General features: G+C 48.0%; 1 protein-coding gene across 1 annotated transcript; it reads right to left on the bottom strand.

Annotated features, from left to right (window-relative positions):
• Nucleotides 1-14642: 14642 nt before the first annotated feature.
• On the bottom strand, nt 14643-17960 carry ANKRD33 (ankyrin repeat domain 33). The gene is given in 6 exon segments (XM_070369983.1): nt 14643-15100; nt 15103-15495; nt 16593-16733; nt 16912-17041; nt 17250-17501; nt 17843-17960. Coding segments are annotated over 5 exon segments (1191 nt in total). The 5' UTR covers nt 17457-17501; nt 17843-17960; the 3' UTR covers nt 14643-14780.
• Between the last annotated feature and the right edge of the window lie 1471 nt (nt 17961-19431).

Raw genomic sequence — 19431 nt, 5'->3', positions numbered from 1 at the left:
GAGGAGGAAGTCAGGGTCCGATGGGGGGTGGGGGGAATGGCTGTTCCTCAGTGCTGGAGTCTCCCTGCCTCTTCAGAGCATGGAGCCTTCTGGACTTTGTGTTCTTTGGGGCTTCTGGGGGACTCTGTGCTTCCCCTCCCTGGGGAATACATCAGAGGAGGGATGCAGAGTTGGAAAAAGCGCTGGAGACTCAACCCAATGAGGAAAGGGAAAAGGAATTACAGACTGTGTCCAAGTCTACAAGAATTAATTACTCAAAAGGACCAGCTGTTCCTTATATTCAGTGAGGACAGAACAAAAGGAAACAGGCCTGAAGGGCTAAGACTTATATTTAGACATTTAGAAGGATTTCCCAGCAGTGTGTAAAGCTGAGGCCCGGAGATCCTAGGAAGGGTAGGTGGGGGTGACCTCTCAAGGAGATTCTCACCTATGGAAGGCAGGAGATGTGGGCCTGGCATGAAGGCAGGGGATTGAACAGCCTGAACTTTCAGGATCAGCTGAGTACTGAGTTCAAGCATTGCTTCTGACACTAGGGCAGGGCCAACTTTGTGGGTGTCTAACCTTTGCATCTTTCATGCAAAGATGGGCTCAATAAAGGACAGAAATGGTAGGGACCTAACAGAAGCAGAAGATATTAAGAAGAGGTGGCAAGAATACACAGAAGAACTATACAAAAAAGATCTTCACAACCCAGATAATCACAATGGTGTGATCACTCACCTAGAGCCAGACATCCTGGAATGTGAAGTCAAGTGGGCCTTAGAAAGCATCACTATGAACAAAGCTAGTGGAGGTGATGGAATTCCAGCTGAGCTATTTCAAATCCTGAAAGATGATGCTGTGAAAGTGCTGCACTCAATATGCCAGCAAATCTGGAAAACTCAGCAGTGGCCACAGGACTGGAAAAGGTCAGTTTTCATTCCAATCCCAAAGAAAGGCAATGCCAAAGAAGGCTCAAACTACCGCACAATTGCACTCCATCTCCCATGCTAGTAAAGTAATACTCAAAATTCTCCAAGCCAGGCTTCAGCAATATGTGAACCGTGAACTTCCAGATGTTCAAGCTGGTTTTAGGAAAGGCAGAGGAACCAGAGACCAAATTGCCAACATCCGCTGGATCATCAAAAAAGCAAGAGAGTTCCAGAAAAACATCTATTTCTGCTTTATTGACTATGCCAAAGCCTTTGACTGTGGATCACAATAAACTGTGGAAAATTCTGAAAGAGATGGGAATACCAGACCACCTGACCTTCCTCTTGAGAAATCTGTATGCAGGTCAGGAAGCAACAGTTAGAACTGGACATGGAACAACAGACTGGTTCCAAATAGGAAAAGGAGTATGTCAAGGCTGTATATTGTCACCCTATTTATTTAACTTATATGCAGAGTACATCATGAGAAACGCTGGGCTGGAAGAAGCACAAGCTGGAAACAAAGGTTGCCGGGAGAAATATCAATAACCTCAGATATGCAGATGACACCACCCTTATGGCAGAAAGTGAAGAGGAACTAAAAAGCCTCTTGATGAAAGTGAAAGTGAAGAGTGAAAAAGTTGGCTTAAAGCTCAACATTCAGAAAACGAAGATCATGGCATCTGGTCCCATCACTTCATGGGAAATAGATGGGGAAACAGTGGAAAGAGTGTCAGACTTTATTTTTTTGGGCTCCAAAATCACTGCAGATGGTGACTGCAGCCATGAAATGAAAAGATGCTTACTCCTTGGAAGGAAAGTTATGACCAACCTAGATAGCATATTCAAAAGCAGAGACATTACTTTGCCAACTAAGGTCCGTCTAGTCAAGGCTATGGTTTTTCCTGTGATCATGTATGGATGTGAGAGTTGGACTGTGATGAAGGCTGAGGGCTGAAGAATTGATGCTTTTGAACTGTGGTGTTGGAGAAGACTCCTGAGAGTCCCTTGGACTGCAAGGAGATTCAACCAGTCTATTCTGAAGATCAGCCCTGGGATTTCTTTGGAAGGAATGATGCTAAAGCTGAAACTCCAGTACTTTGGCCACCTCATGCGAAGAGTTGACTCATTGGAAGACACTCTGATGCTGGGAGGGATTGGGAGCAGGAGGAGAAGGGGATGACAGAGGATGAGATGGCTGGATGGCATCACTGACTCAATGGACGTGAGTCTATGTGAACTCCGGGAGTTGGTGATGGACAGGGAGGCCTGGCATGCTGCAATTCAGAGTCGCAAAGAGTCGGACACGACTGAGCGACTGAACTGAACTGAACTGAACTGAACTGTGCAGACCCACAGCGCCCTACACTGGGTTTAATGCGCTGCTGTTGCCATCTTAGAATTCTTACTCATGTTTGAACAGAAAGCCTAGAATTTTCATTTTGTACTGGGCCCTACAAAGTATGTAGCCAGTTCTGCACCAGGATGAGTAGGAAAGAAAAGCCAGGCGTAGGAGGTAGGGGTGGGTGGGTGAGTGGGGGTTAGCAAAGGGTAAGGTGGGTTTGGTTTCATTTTAATTGTAGAGTGGGAAATTAAAGTCAGACAACCTAAGGATTTTTCAAATGTGAGAGACATGGAAACATTAGAACAGGGTACCAGAGAAGGAAGAACTGTGGGTCTCTTCACAGAAGTGGGGTGATCCCTGTGGATTCCATTTATCCACCTGCTCAGCACATAGGAGAGAGTCTCAGCTCTGTGGGCTTCAGGGAGAGGATGTTCCTCTTTGGGTCTCCTCCGCTGAGGCCAGAGGCACCATGGAGTCCTGGCAAGAGCGGTAACCCTGGGGGAGTGGGGCCTCAGTGCCAGCCTGACTTGGACTGGATACCCCCAAAGGCTTTTCCCAGCTGTGTGCTGTTTTCTTTGATTCTAAGTTTCAGAAAACCGCCCGCTCCCGGGATCTGACACCACAGCTCAGGTGAAAAGGCAGTTTGGCCAGTGCTAAGTTTGATGAGGGTGGGGCGGCCAGAGCTCTGCCCAGCACCTCAGGAAGAGGCTGGCAGACAGGGACCACAGTTTGTCACTGAGTCACCTTCCTCTTCCTCTCCAGCTCCTCCAGGATGTCCTCAGGATGGCTTTGCCCACCCAGAGCCAGAACCCCAAAGATGACTCATCTCAGGAGAGAATCTCTTAAGAAACGAGAGCACATCAGGGCAGGAGTTTGTGACAAGATGGTGCCCGCACAATGCTAGAGGGACTGGGCTCTGTTAAGAGGCTGCCCCTGCACCATCTCTTGACAGTCCAGCCACCTGTGGATTGCCCCTTCCCATGAGCCTCCTTGAGGATGACTCTCCTCCACCCAACTGCCCATGTTGGAGGACAGCATCCAGCCTCAGAGTTGGAGGCCCTGTGTGTGAGCCTCAGGTTCCATATCTGTATGAAGGGGATGCAAACTTTGTCTCTACCACATTCTCCAAATAAAAACAAAAGACCCAGGACTTCCCTGGTGGTCCAGTGGCTAAGACTCCATTCTCCCAATGAAAGAGGCCTAGGTTCAATCCTTGGTCAGGGAACTAGATCCCACGTGGTGCAACTAAGATCCAGGGCAGGCAAATTAATTAATTAAAAAAAAAAAAAAAGGCCTGTAAGCTTCATTTTCCAGATGTAAAACCCTCACAGACACCTAGTTTTGAGAGAGAGGAGCTGAGCTGTGGGGCAAGATAAACAGCATGAACAGAGAATCAGGAGGTTGGAGGCTTGGCTGTGTGGCAGGGAGGTGAATTTCCTTACCTGTTCAAATACCAGGGCTAAAAGTTGCCTCTTGTATGAATAGCACTCTGAGGAGTTGTTGTATAGATGAGTGTAGAGCCACTGCACAGGACTTTGAGGGATGAGGCAGCCATTCTGAAAATAACTCAGGAAATCCCAAATAAGCACCAAGTAAATATGTTTTCTTTTTTAATTCTGCAGAAGAGTTTACCATGAGAAGCGACTCTCATCCCCAGGCTCTCCTGCTGGGGCCAAACCCTTCCCAAAGCTGTGTAGTTCTCTGACATTTACTTCGATCACTCTAAATAATATGCATACACTTTGTATCTCTAGATTTTTTTTCAAGTTTATTGAGGTATAACTGACAAATACAGTTGTAAGATATTTAAAGTATAAACACTGTAAATCAACTATACTTCAATGTTTTAAAAGATGCAAGATTTTTAAAAGATATTTAAAGTGTACATCATGATGATGTGATATACATACTCATTGTGAAAGGATTCTTCCCATCTAGTTAATCAACACATCCATCACCTCACATATTTATCTTTTATTTATTTCTTTTTTTGGTGAGAAGTTTTTTAGGTAAGTAAAATTTAAGTTCTATTCTCTCGGCTAATTTCAATTATCCAACACAGTATTAGGAACTACAGTTGTCACTGAGGGAAGGGTTCCTGTGCCCACTGTGCAGAAAACCCAACTCTGACAGTGGGAGTTTGCAGAAAAGTAAGGAATTATTGCAAGGCACCAAGCGAGGGACTGGAAGACAAGCCTCCCACTTGGTCTTTGAGTTAGGGGTTTTTTAAGGGGAAGAACAAAGAGGCTGGGATTAATCATCGTCTTGTGCCAGTTCTGTGACATTTCTTAATCGTAGTATTGAGATTCAGCATATCTCTGGTTTATGATTCTCTGGCCAGGTGGTTCATGGCTTTGGGGTTTGTTAGTTCATCTTGCCCTGTAGAAACAACCTGAGTTTGTACATTAATGATGGTATTTATATTAGCAGTTTTAGTCATGAACGATGTTATCAGCAACAGCAATTTTAGTCATCTGACTGGTTGATTGGTGTTCAGTTATCACAGGATTGTGGTCAGAGGGGACAAGAAAGGGAGCATTTTGGATAAAGAGATTGATCATAAACTTGGTAAGGGAACTCTGTTTTAGGGGGCCTCGGTGTCACAGTTGCCATGTTATACATTAGATCCTCAGACCTTATTCACCTTAGAGCTGAAAGTATGTATCCTTTATCAACCTCTCTCCATTTCTCCGCCCCTCCACTCTCAGTTTTTATGAGTTTGACTTGCTTTTAGATTCCACATGTAAGGCATCCCATGCAGTATTTGTCTCTCTGCTATCTCTAGATTTTAAAGCTTCAGAATTAGGTCACTTAGGTTCTCTTCCTTCTAATTATTGATAATATGTTATTCTTTTTGTAAATTTAACAATATACCTTTGTCCTTGGTCGCTCAGTCCTGTCTGACTCTTTGCAACCCCATGGACTGCAGCTCACCAGGCTCCTCTGTCCATGGAGATTCTCCAGGCAAGAATACTGAGAGGTTGCCATGCCCTCCTCCAGGGATCAAACCTAAGTCTCCCACATTAGAGGTGGATTTTTTACCATCTGAGCCACAAGGGAAGCCCAATATACCTTTAGTTCCTGTTCTATTTGTATCACACAGTGTCTCTTGACTCTTCAATACGTCAGGAGAGTGAAGCTCCAATTTTGCCACAGTAAAGGAAGATGTGGGGACTTCTCTGGTGGTCCAATGGTTAAGACTCCGTGCTTCCATCGCAGAGGATGTGGTATCGATCCCTAGTCGGTGATCTCACATGCTCCATGGCGTGGCAAAGAAAAAAAGGGGAAGATGGGTCCACTGATTTTGGTTTGGGAGGATGTTCCATCGAGACTCAGGACATGAAGATACCCCGCAGGTCTGGTTGAGCGTTTTGTATGCCACAGGAGTTCCCAGATCATCGAGGCTTTTGCCCACTCTAAACAGAAGCAGAGCCTGAGTTTGCTGGAGTGAGGGTGGGCAGAGTTGCCCAGCAAGGGGAAATGGGCCTGCCAGGCTCTTGAGTGGTATTAAGGGGATCCTTGCTGCCAGAAGAGAGAGTCTGAGGGGCTAAGGGAACCATTCCCAATGGGGAGGGCTTGGTATTTGTACAAGGAGGGGGGTCTCTAGGAGAAGGGGGAGTCCTCTTTGTACAAGGAGGCTGGGAGAGAGATTGTTTGAAAGAGACGCCGAGTGGCTGGGTGAGGCCAGAGGCCAGCGGGACTTCCTTCAGCTCCCGCCACTCGGGTGGGTGGGACCGGATTGTTGGAGCGGGACACAGGAATCTGCCTTTGTTTCCAGCTGGAGGGGAAATGCCACAAATCCTGCCCCTTTCCTACCCCTTCCAGCATCCGTGCCCAGACGCTGCCCTTCCCAGCGCCAGGGAGCCTGGCACTGAGGGTTCCCAGCGACCTCTTGTCTCCAGGACTCCCTCATCTGCAGGTTCTGCCCCTTGTTCCCCAGGGCAGATCCCAGATGTAGGACGAACGGGAGGGGCGTAGCCAAGACTGGTGTGGAGGAAATAACCATACAGCTGGATTTAGGCTTCATCTGCCCACCTCTTTCCTTCCCCTGAGAGGACCATGGATTTCACAGTTGAGGAAGGTACCCAGGTCTGTGGGGAGGACTTGAGGGTCAGGCTGGGACCTCCCTCGACCCCCCAACTCCCGCTCCCCACAGTTAGACAGACTCTGCAGCCTCCACCACAGTCACACAGGCCAAGTGTGGAGCCAGGTGGCTGGGGGACCACAAAGCGTTGGGGAGCAGTGGGGATCAGAAGGGGAGGGGTGGGCCAGGAACCTCAGGGAGTAGGGGGACCCTGCCTTTATTTTTTCCTTTGCCAGTGAGCAGATGTGTTTGTGCAGCTGTGTGATGGGGTGTTTATGTGTGCTTGTGTGGGTGGCTTCTCGGGTGTGACTAGGAGGTTGTGGACCAATGGGCCTGTGTATATTTCCATGCCTGTGTGCCCACAGGCCCCCGTGGGCCCCGGGTGACTGTGTGTCCACATGCGACATTGCCTGTGTGACTTCGAGTGATGCAGAGTCTATCCAGCCCCATGCCTTGCATGCAAATATTCCCTTCAGGTGTGGTGTCTTCCTTAAACTTGGGAAGCCATGGGCCCTCTGAGGCAGAGAGAGCATGACTGGCTGGTGACTGGTGGGGTGGATGATACATAGAAGATGTTTTCAACCATTTGGAAAATAGGACAGCTGGAGAGGAGGGAATCCTGTCCAGGTGCCCCAGGTGGGGAAAAGCGGGACAGAAACCAATGAGCCCCAACTGGTCTCTCTGTCCTCCCCACATATATGCACTCCCTTGCCTTCTCTTGACCTAAAAGGGGTCTCCTAGGCCGTTTTCTGAAATAACCAGGGACACTGCCACTCCTGGAACCAGGGCAGCCCCTGAAAAAAAGAGGGAGATGATAACAGCCCCTCTGAGCATCCCAGAGAAGGGTCAGATACAACTTAGCAACAGAATAACCATCCCAGGCCTTGGTGGAACCTATACACATTCATTGAACCTGTATGGGTCAGGCCCAGAGCCAGGGGTGAGGAAGACAGATTGGTTTCTGCCTTTGCAGGACTGAGGGGAGAGTTTCCCAGGAGTCCCCACAAGCCTGGCTGACATCCCAGTGAGGACAGTCAACCTGCAGTCCTCTCTGGAGGAGCCAGTCTGCCATGCTGGTGGGCCATGCCTGCTGCAGTGTTGGGAATGGGCTTAGGCTGCAGAGCTGCCTGTGGGAGAGCAGGTCTGAGAAGGTCATCTAGGAGAAGTGTGTATTCTCATTCAAGGGCCACCAGAATAGTATCCAAGACTCGCAGGGGAGGCCATGGGGTTCCAAGGACACATCCACTGGCCCCCTCCACAGAACTGCCCCCTTGGCCACTTCCTTACCCATTGCCGCCCAGCGCAGTAACAAAAGCTGCTGTTTACCAGGTGCTGACTGTGAGCCAGGCCATGCTCTAAGCCTGGCGTGCCTCCCGCTGTTTAGGCTGCACAGCAACCCTGGGAAGTAGCGATTGGATATTATCACCACTGGATGTTACAAAGGAGGAGACCAAGGCTGGAGAGGACCTGGTCACAGAGATAAGAGGCCGGGCCAGGAGTCAAACCCAGGTCTGCGGGTTGCAGAAGGGCAGCTCTGATGTGGCCTGTGTTCTTTATCGCCAGGGGCCTTGTCCTGGGCTCCTTGGCCTCTGCTGGCGGGGACTCAGTTGGGAAGCGTCAGGAGCCCGGCTAAGGTGTGGAGAAGCTGGGATGCTAGTGGAGGGGTTGACTCAGGGCGGCAGAGGTAGAGTGGCCCACTAGGCTTCTTTTCTCGCTGGTGACCTGAAGGGCTGTCAGGAGCTGCTAGAGGATTAGAGAGAAAAGGCTTGACCTGGGACTCTGGCTTTCTAAGGCCCACTGGACTTCACATTCCAGGATGTCTGGCTCTAGGTCAGTGATCACACCATCGTGATTATCTGCGTCGTGAAGATCTTTTTTGTACAGTTCTTCTGTGTATTCTTGCCACCTCTTCTTAATATCTTCTGCTTCTGTTAGGTCCATACCATTTCTGTCCTTTATCGAGCCCATCTTTGCATGAAATGTTCCCTTGGTATCTCTAATTTTCTTGAAGAGATCTCTAGTCTTTCCCATTCTGTTGTTTTCCTCTATTTCTTTGCATTGATCGCTGAGGAAGGCTTTCTTATCTCTTCTTACTATTCTTTGGAACTCTGCATTCAGATGCTTATATCTTTCCTTTTCTCCTTTGCTTTTCGCTTCTCTTCTTTTCACAGCTATTTGTAAGGTGGAGATAGTGGAGGTGATGGAATTCCAGCTGAGCTATTTCAAATCCTGAAAGATGATGCTGTGAAAGTGCTGCACTCAATATGCCAGCAAATTTGGAAAACTCAGCAGTGGCCACAGGACTGGAAAAGGTCAGTTTTCATTCCAATCCCAAAGAAAGGCAATGCCAAAGAAGGCTCAAACTACCACACAATTGCACTCATTTCACACACTAGTAAAGTAATGCTCAAAATTCTCCAAGCCAGGCTTCAGCAATACGTGAACCGTGAACTTCCAGATGTTCAAGCTGGTTTTAGAAAAGGCAGAGGAACCAGAGATCAAATTGCCAACATCCACTGGATCATGGAAAAAGCAAGAGAGTTCCAGAAAAACATCTATTTCTGCTTTATTGATATGCCAAAGCCTTTGACTGTGTGGATCACAATAAACTGTGGAAAATTCTGAAAAAGATGAGAATACCAGACCACCCGACCTGCCTCTTGAGAAATCTGTATGCAGGTCAGGAAGCAACAGTTAGAACTGGACATGGAACAACAGACTGGTTCCAAATAGGAAAAGGAATATGTCAAGGCTGTATATTGTCCCCTGCTTATTTAACTTCTACGTAGAGTACATCATGAGAAACGCTGGGCTGGAAGAAACACAAGCTGGAATCAAGATTGCCGGGAGAAATATCAATAACCTCAGATATGCAGATGACACCACCCTTATGGCAGAAAGTGAAGAGGAACTAAAAAGCCTCTTGATGAAAGTGAAAGAAGAGAGTGAAAAAGTTGGTCTAAAGCTCAACATTCAGAAAATGAAGATCATGGCATCTGGTCCCATCACTTCATGGGAAATAGATGGGGAAACAGTGGAAAGAGTGTCAGACTTTATTTTTGGGGGCTCCAAAATCACAGCAGATGGTGACTGCAGCCATGAAATTAAAAGACACTTACTCCTTGGAAGGAAAGTTATGACCAAACTAGATAGCATATTCAAAAGCAGAGACATTACTTTGCCAACTAAGGTCCGTCTAGTCAAGGCTATGGTTTTTCCTGTGGTCATGTATGGATGTGAGAGTTGGTCTGTGAAGAAGGCTGAACACCGAAGAACTGATGCTTTTGAACTGTGGTGTTGGAGAAGACTCTTGAGAGTCCCTTGGACTGCAAGGAGATCCAACCAATCCATTCTGAAGGAGATCAGCCCTGGGATTTCTTTGGAAGGAATGATGCTAAAGCTGAAACTCCAGTACTTTGGCCACCTCATGCGAAGAGTTGACTCACTGCAAAAGACTCTGATGCTGGGAGGGATTGGGGGCAGGAGGAGAAGGGGATGACAGAGGATGAGATGGCTGGATGGCATCACTGACTCGATGGACATGAGTCTGAGTGAACTCCGGGAGTTGGTAATGGACAGGGGGGCTTGGCATGCTGCAATTCATGGGGTCGCAAAGAGTCGGACACGACTGAACGACTGAACTGAACTGAACTGGGACTCTGGCTGCCCTGGAGATGGCCAGGGATGGACAGGTGGGTATTCTTCAGGGTGGAAAGGCTCCCTCTGCTGGAAAATGTTATATGACCTGTGGCCCAGGTATGACTGCCTGCCCATGGAACCTCCCAGCCCAGATCTACCCCAGGCCAGCCAGCTGGGAGCAAGAGCCACGGTGGGTAGTTCTCTGGCCCCGAGGATGCCACGGTCACCCCTGCACATTCGTAAAACTCAAGCCAGTTAGAAGTGGGAGGGAGAGTCTCAAGAGAGCCAGGGAGCCTGGGCTGTGGGTGGGGGTGTGTGCTGCAGTGGAAGGGACATGGGATCCAGAGCCCACAGACTTGAACTCCAAGTACCACTTAGCCACTTACCAGCTGGTGACCTTGGGCAGGAGCTTAACCTTCACATTGCCTCCATTTTCTCAGCTGTGAAAGAGGAAGGTTGCAAGAATTAGGCCAGGCACAGGCTTTCCAGGTTGCACTAGTGGTAAAGAACCTACCTGCCAATGCAGGTGCCATAAGAGACTCCTGGGTGAGGAAGATCCCCAGAAGAGAAAATTTTGCAACCTACTCCAGTGTTCTTGCCTTGAGAATCCTGTGGACAGAGGAGCCTGGTGGGCTGCAGTTCATGGGGTTGCAAAGCATCAGACACGACTAAAGCAACTTGGCACATGGTACAGACAGCTGCGTTTGCTCATCGAATTCTCACAACAGCCCCACATGCTAATGTTACCTCCACTCTACATATGAGAGTCTTGAGGCCTAGAAAGCTCCTATAACTTAGCAGAGCCCAAAGGCGAGCTCCTAGGCTGAAGCATGTAACCCCCATGCTGTCCCAAGCCTGTCATGTGGTTCTTTCCTGGCTGCAATGTCCAGTGCCAGGGACGGCTTCTTGGGCTTTGATTTCAGCAGTGGCTGAGGAGGAAAGAACTCTAGCTCCATTCTGGAGGTTTGGAAGCAACTCAATCAAACTCGGTTCTCCAAGACCCTTCCATAGCACTTCAGCTCTTGGCAGCACTTTACAGTATACAGATCCTCTTTACCTTTATTAGCTAATGCATCTTTCTAATAATCCTGTTTGCCCCCAATTAACAGATGAGAAAAAGAGGGGTAAGAGAAACTTAAGTGTCTTATTCAGGATCACACAGGTAGGAAATGGCAAAATTAGCCTCAAATCCACTCTGGTCCACCACAGTTTCTAGGAGAAATCACAATCTAACCCTAATAGTTGCTGTCACCTCAGCATGGGTGTGTGTTTTCCTCTGTTTAAAGAACAAATTTGTTTTATTTGTTTTAAATTGAGGTATTCACATGTACACCCATGGCTGATTTATGTCAATGTATGGCAAAAACCACTACAATATTTATAAAGTAATTAGCCTCCAATTAAAATTAATTAAAAAAATAAATTGAGGTATAACTGACTACAATATTATATAAATTTCAGTTGTATAAATAGTGATTTACGATTTTAAAGGTTATATTCCATTTATAGTTATTATAAAGTATTGGCTATATTCCCTGTGCTATACAGTGTTTCCTTGTAGTTTTATTTGATACATGGTAGTTTGTACCTCGGAGAAGGCAATGGAACCCTACTCCAGTGTTCTTGCCTGGAGAATCCCAGGGATGGGAAGCCTGATGGGCTGCCGTCTATGGGGTCGCACAGAGTCGGACACGACTGAAGCGACTTAGCAGCAGCAGCAGTTTGTACCTCTTAATTGCCTAACCTCATCTTTCCCCTCGCACTTGCCTCTTCCCTTGGGTTACCACCAGTTTATCCTCTTTATCTGTGAGTCTATTTCTTATTTGTTATGCTCACTAATTTATGTTTTATTTTTTTATTTTTCACGCAGCATTTGTCTTTCTCTGACTTATTTCACTTAGCATAATGCCCTCCAAGTCCATTCATGTTGTTGCAAATGCCAAAATTTTATTCTTTTTTATAGTGGTGCTCCCTTGTGTGCGTATGTATATATGCATAACATAGTTTTATTCATTCATCTTTTGATGGACACAAGAGCAGATTCATTTTTAAGTCTTGCAAAATTTGGTAATACATGACTAAAAAGTCAAAACATTTTGTGCAGAAGAATTGCAAATAATTTATGTAGATATTCCACCCCCAAGAGAAGGGAGTATAATTCTCCACTCCTTAAGTGTGGGCTTCCGATAATGACAGTATAATATAGAAAGGCGGGCAGAGTAACAGCACAGTGGAGAAACCTGAAACAGCGCCTCAGCCAGGTGGTCAAGTCATGTTTATAATAGGATATGTACCCTGGACGTATGTAAAGAGAATGGCACATAACCTCTGTGGTCTTCTTCCCAAAAACCCACAACCCGGTCTATTCAGAAAAACATCAGACAAATCCCAGTTAAGGGACCACCTACAAAATACTGACCTCAAAACTGTCGTTATCGGAAACAAGGAAAATCTGAGAAACTGTCACAGTCTTTGGCTAAATGGAAGGAATCCTAGACAGACAAAGGATGTTAGGAAAAAACTAAGGAAACCTGAATTAAGAATTCAATTTAGTTCAGTTCAGTAGCTCAGTCGTGTCTGACTCTTTGTGACCCCATGAATCGCAGCACACCAGGCCTCCCTGTCCATCACCAACTCCCGGAGTTCACATAGACGCACGTCCATCGAGTCAGTGATGCCATCCAGCCATCTCATCCTCTGTCGTCCCCTTCTCCTCCTGCCCCCAATCCTTTCCAGCATCAGAGTGTCTTCCAATGAGTCAACTCTTCGCATGAGGTGGCCAAAGTACTGGAGTTTCAGCTTTAGCATCATTCCTTCCAAAGAAATCCCAGGGCTGATCTCCTTCAGAATGGACTGGTTGGATCTCCTTGCAGTCCAAGGGACTCTCAAGAGTCTTCTCCAACACCACAGTTCAAAAGCATCAATTCTTCGGTGCTCAGCCTTCTTCACAGTCCAACTCTCACATCCATACATGACCACAGGAAAAACCATAGCCTTGACTAGAAGGACCTTTGTTGGCAAAGTAATGTCTCTGCTTTTGAATATGCTATCTAGTTTGGTCATAACTTTCCTTCTAAGGAGTAAGTGTCTTTTAATTTCATGGCTGCAGTCACCATCTGCAGTGATTTTGGAGCCCCCCAAAATAAAGTCTGACACTCTTTTCACTGTTTCCCCATCTATTTCCCATGAAGTGATGGGACCAGATGCCATAATCTTAGTTTTCTGAATGTTGAGCTTTAAAACAACTTTTTCACTCTCCTCTTTCAAGAGGCTTTTTAGTTCCTCTTCACTTTCTGCCATAAGGGTGGTGTTATCTGCATAATGGACTTTACTAATAGTAATGTATTAATATTCACCCATTAATTAACAAATATACTATACTTGTGTCAATAAAAAAAGATACTGGGTGTGAGGTATATGGAAACCTTCTGGACAATCTTCACAATTTTTCTGTAAATCTAAAACTGCTAGAAAAAAATTAACTTTATTTTTTAAAGAAGCTTGAAGTTTCAAAAAAAAAAAATACTCAGTGAAAAGTCTCCCTTCTACCCTTGATCATCTGCTCAGTTTTCTTCCCCTCCAAACCACCATGCCTCCTTCCAGGAGGGTTCCAGTGAGGCAGCATGGTTTGGTGTTAAGAGTCTGGCCCCCACAACTGGAATAACTGGCCCTCAGTCTTGATCTATGTTGGTTTCTAGCTGTGTGACCCTGGCAGTTCCTTACCCTCTCTGTGCCTTGTGCCCTCAAAGCTAAAATCCTCATAAAATTATTGGGAGTGTTAAATGTATTAATGTATATAATAAGCATGTTATAAGTGTTTGCTTTTATTATTGCATATAAGTAAGCAAATATATTTATGCAACAAATATGCTAATAAAAATATCCAAAACTTGCAAATAAGGCACATCAAAAAGAACTAAGTGCCCTTTCAGAGTTATTTGAGATCACTGGCTAATAACCCCACCTATGGGTCAGCCGGGGAAAGTAACTGCTATATGATTTGCTATTGATTGATTAGTGTTCAGACTCTATAAAGAGGTTAACTTGTAGAAGATTGATGAATAGCAATTTTTTTTGCCTGGTAGGAAAAGAAAAAGTTATGGTTTTATTGCCAAGTAGGAATTAATTTCTTTGTATCTAACTTTGCAATCTTATTCAAGTTCTTTTTCCTCCTGAATGTCAATAATAATTTTTCATTTCTTCCTTTTTTCTAAATTTATTTTTGTAGTATTATTTGTTTGGCTGTCCCAGCACATGGAATCTTGTTCCCTGACCAGGGATCAAACCTGGGCCTCTTGTGTTGGGAATGTAGATTCTTAACCACTCGACCACAAGGGAAGTCCTCATTTCTTCCTTTGATCCATCCTGCTGGTTTACTCATTAAGTAGTTAAATAAATCTTGGTTCTCACTACATATCTGCATTAGCCAAGTTTACCCTGGTGCAAATTTTGCTTTGACAAATAGTACCATGCCATATACACGGTCCTACCCTTTGGTTTTTTTCACTTAATACATCTTGAAGGTAGTTTCACATCAGAATATAAAGAGCTTCCTTCTCCTGTTTTGCCACTGTATAGAATACATCATATGGTTATGCAGCATTTATACTCAGAATCAATTTAGCCAGCCTCCTATTGATGAACATTTAGGTTTTTTCCACTCTTTTATTGTTGCAAACAATGCTGTATGAATAACCCTGTACACAGCCAGAGATAGTCAGAAGTGGATGGGAAGGCTGAAGGGCCTCTAGAGGGCAAAGGAGCCTAAGGGAGGGGCCTGGTTACCTGCTCCCAGCCCAGCCTAGCCGGTCTTCCCCTGGCTCTGTGTCAATCCGGCCTCCTCCTGTCTCTTCCTCTCCATCCTGAGCTCCTGGTATCTCCAGACAGGAAGGGACAGCCTTCGGTTCCCTGAAGACCTGAGCTCTGGCTTCCACTGAAAGCCAGCGGAGGGTGCCTTGGAGAGGAGGATCTTGGGGGCTCGGGGCCTGGGGCTGGTACTATCCCTGGGCTGGAGCCACTGAGGGCACATGCTCAACACACCCTGAGGGCTCTGGTAGGGGATGAAGACCCGGGGGCCGGGAACTTCCTGAGGGGGCTGGGGAGCTGGGGGAGGGGGCGGGCAGTGCCTAGCAGCTCTGGAACAGACTTCCTTCGGGTTCCCAGTGCAGGGGGGTGGTCAGGGCACAGGGTATGGCAGGCGGTGGTGAGGAAAGGACTGGCCAGGCTGGTCGTGATGGTCACAAGTTGGTCCAGGACACCCCCTTCCTGAGGAGACTGGACAAAGGGGAGGGTCAAGGTGGCCTGCAGTCGCTCTAGGAGAGACGGGGCGGCCTGAGCCTGGGCCACGAGCCCGGGCAAGGCTGGCCACTCAGGCTGATAATGCTGGCTGAGCTGCTCCACTTGGGGCCGCCGCAGCAGCTGCCGGATCCTCTGCACCGTGTCGAAGCTGTCTGTCAGAAATGCCCACTCCAGGGCGGTCTTTCCCCTGACGGGATCCACTGCTGTCAGGTCAGCACCTGGGGGGTGGGGGGCACAGGAGTGTCATGCGGTGGGACAGGGAATTGCTGACTTGCAGAAGGACAGATTCTTCAGTGGTAGGACTGATTTGGGTTAGATGCAAAACCATAGTGTCTCATCCTGTTGCAGCTGGAAGCTGAGGATCCTCAGTGGCTACAGCCCAGGGTCAGTACCAGCCCCAGATTCAACCTCTGGTTTAGGACTGATGAAGAAATTGGAGTCCAGCGAGGGGAAAAGATTTCAGAGAGACCTACTGGGGGGATCTCCAAACCTGGTGTAGAACAGAGACCCCCTGAGCTAAGGCACTGACCAGAGGGATGGTGTACAGGTTGCCCAGAATGGGGGGGTCAAGCTGCACCCCCTGGAGCAGGTAGGGGGGATCCTGCTAGTTCCCACTCCTGGTTCCTCCCTTCACCACCACACGCCCCTAATCCTGGGAAGCAGGGAGTGGCTGTCACTTTGAAACAAAGGAGGGGGTGCAGACCTTCTCAGCCCAAACCCAGTCTGATGCAATGGGGAAGGGAAAAGCTGGAGGCTGGGGATCCCCAGAGTGAACAACAGAGGGTAGACCCACCTCATGGAGTAATGAGGGTCTGAGACTCCACAGACCATGTGGACTTCACCCCAGAACAACTCTACACTGCCCCTACGTCTCAACTGCCCATCACTGCATCCCTGGAACCCTGGCTCCTCAGAGCTGGAAACCCAAAGAAGGCCATCGTTCTCGTTACACTGGGTAGGCTCACAGAGGAAAGCTGTTTGCCCACAGTCACTCAGCTGGTGGCAGAGCTGGGATGAGAACTCGAGAATCTGGTTCCAGACTCCAGCTTTTTTTTTTGGTATTAGGTTATCTAGCTGGTCCAGTTATCCTCCCAAGCTTTCTTTTCTGGGACCATCATTCACAGTGTAAACAGAGCTCTCAATAGCTAGACGCTTTGTCAGAAGCCCCAGCACACTCCCCCCAACTCCAGGAGGTCAGCCTGGATTGACCTTCCTTCTCCATCTCTCTCATTGCAACTATGACAGCACGCAGTGCTGGTGGGGAGGGATGGGGGAGGGACTCGAGGCCACTGATCCTGATCCAGACCCCATGCACCTGCCATGAGGAGGGCAGCAACACATTCCGAGCGATCCCGCATGGCGGCCTTCATCAGCGCGGTCAGTCCCCGCTGGTCCCGGCGCTCCAGGTCAAGGCCTGCATAGTAGTTGATCAGGTGACTCACCAGAGACACGTGGCCTACAAGGCACCAAGGGCTGAGCTTAGCTACTCAAGAAAGAGATGACAAAGCCCCAAACCCACCCTCCACCCAACAAGGCAGAGTCTGTGGTGGGAGTACGTCATTGCAGACAGTGTGGGGCTATGGTCGGGTCTGGAGCAGGGGTACTGATTAAGGATGTGGTTAGCAGCCTCTCACCTGCTTGGGCAGCCAGCATGAGGGCTGTGTCCCCTTCTTTGTCCTGCTGGTTCACATCCAGGAAAGGACAGCGGCTGAGCAGGGCCACCACACTTTGGAAACCATGGTAGCAGGCGACCATGAGACCTGTCTGGAGGAGGGGCAGCTCAGCCCCTGTGGTTTCCTCCAGGAGCTCCTTGGGGGCCCTGTGTCCTCTAACCCACAACTGTCTCAGAGATGTCCTAGGCCCTGGGGAGACCCACTCTTACCCACTCCCTCCTGAGGACCCAGGCGATGGGTGCTGACCCTGAAGCTCACAGCACCCTCACTGCCCTGCAAAGCCCTCTGGGGTGGCTCACCCTCCCGTTGCCATCCACCTGGGTGGCTTCCTCTGGGGAGACCCCATCATCCAGCATGGCTTGCAGCTGGGCAGGGTCATTGTGGACACAGGCCCAGTACAGGGCCCCCAGTGTGCAGCTTGGGGTAGAGGCCTCACTGTCCAGGCAGGATGGGGCCTCAGACGCGTCCAGCCCTCCCTTCTGCCAGGTCGGCTCCTGGTCTTCCATCTTGGAGCCAAGAAGGTGATTGGCTCCTTCTCACACAGTTTGCATCTGTAACACAGGATGAGGGGAACAGTGTCTCCCTGGACCCCAGGAGGGATCCCAGCAGTTGTGACTGCCCAACTGGCCCTGGGGAGAGCTTTTCCTTGCTGGAGTCTTCCATCCCATCCATCTAGGAGAGAGGACAACCCCCTGGCAGAGAGTTGCAAGAGTCTTAAGAGGACAGAAGTCCTTCACTATTAAATGAGGATCCTAGTGAGATTCAAGGAGAGGGGTGGTCTTCTCTTTCCCATGGGACCTTACCTGGGTTCTCAGGGTCCCTAGCAGGCAGTCACTGCTGGGGCCCAGCCTGGCGCCCACAGCATCCCCCAGACTCCTAGGAGCACACTCACCGAGTCTCTGGAGTGTCTCGAGGTGGACTATCCGCCCCAGGAAGCAACGCTGGTAACAGATGGCTCGACTTAACCGGAAAAGCTGCCTTAAACACCTCAGAGCTGAGCTGGATCAAGCCGGGTTAGTTGAGGGGAGGCGGCGGGTGGGGGGGGGGGGGGGCCGGCGCTCTCCTGTCCACGATGACAGAGACCCGCCCGCCCTCAAAGCCTGCCCAGAGTGGGCGGGGCCCGAGTCAGGGCAGCTCCGCCCCCGCGGAGGCGATTCTGGGAGTAAGCACCCCATCTCCTCCGACGCACTCAACTTGCGCCTTCAGGGGAGACTGGCTGTCTCAGAAACCGATCCTTCGATGGTGGAAGGGCTACGACGTCCCCAAACTCACTCTCAAAAGCTGAAGTCCCTTTTTCCTTGGTGGAGCGGGGTCTTGGTGAGGGGGTGGTGTTGGAAGAGGGTGATAGTGATGACATCTCACTAAACAGGAGCTGGAGCAGAGATGGGGGTTCCAGGGGTCACTCGGATCTATTTTTTGAGGTTCTGGAGAAATTAAAGTATAAAGAACTGCTAATTAAGGGTACAAAAATTATGATATAGAAAGTTTACTGGATTAGTTTGTTATGGTAAATTAAATATGAAATGTTTAAATTGTGTTGATATCTAAATGAATTCATTTGATTATGTAGGCTGTTTATTTTATAGTTATTTATTAAATTAATAATGAAGTATTGTTAAACCATTCTTTAAGTTAAATTACTATTAAATATCAAGTTTAATGAATTGGTTTTGGGCCTCGGGTGTAGAAAATGGAGCAAGTCATATTCCTCTGCTTATATCAGTCCAATTATAAGACTGTGTAAGATCTCTCTCTTGTTTTACTTTACTTTATTTGGTTTATGTCTTTCATCCCTGATCCCCAGAGCCCATTCTCCTTTCCTTCACCAATTGACACAAATACCCTTGAAAATGTACATTTCATTGAAAGGTAGTGTTGATTTGTGTACGTTTTAACTAACACCTTGCTTCCCTTGTGGCTCAGCTGGTAAAGAATCTGCCTGCAATGCAGGAGACCTGGGTTCGAGCCCTGGGTTGGGAAGATCCCCTGGAGAAGGGACAGGCTACCCACTCCAATATTCTGGCCTGGAGAATTCCATGGACTGTATAGTCCGTGGGGTCGCAAAGTGTCGGTCCGACAGGGCTGAGCGACTTTCACTTTCACTTTAACTGACACTTTGGATTGTGCTAAGCTCATTGTGTTTCTTCTCTTCACTCAGCGCTCTGTTTTCAGATTCTGTCCTTGTTGCAGTCCTTGCAGTGTATCGGTCAGGAGTGCCTTTGGTTGTAAGTAATCAAAAACTAACCTCAGCAGTGTGGTGGCTGCCACAGACTGATTGTTCAACATCCATCCAAAACTACAGATGCTGGAAAGCTAAAATGACACCCCCCAGATTCTTGTGAGCTAGGAATCTATGATTTATGTTCTGCTCTTGTGTGAGACATAAATTTGGAATACAGCTAAGTAGCATGGGACATCCGTTTTGCTGTCACAGATCATGATAGATGCTGGGGGATTCTGGTGAGTAGCTTCCTGATTCAT

The sequence above is a fragment of the Bos mutus genome, chromosome 5 (genome assembly GCF_027580195.1).
Source record: "Bos mutus isolate GX-2022 chromosome 5, NWIPB_WYAK_1.1, whole genome shotgun sequence".
In the NCBI taxonomy this organism is placed as follows: Eukaryota; Metazoa; Chordata; class Mammalia; order Artiodactyla; family Bovidae; genus Bos; species Bos mutus.
Note: the sequence above shows the minus strand (reverse complement) of the source record. Positions and strands in the feature narration are given on the sequence as shown.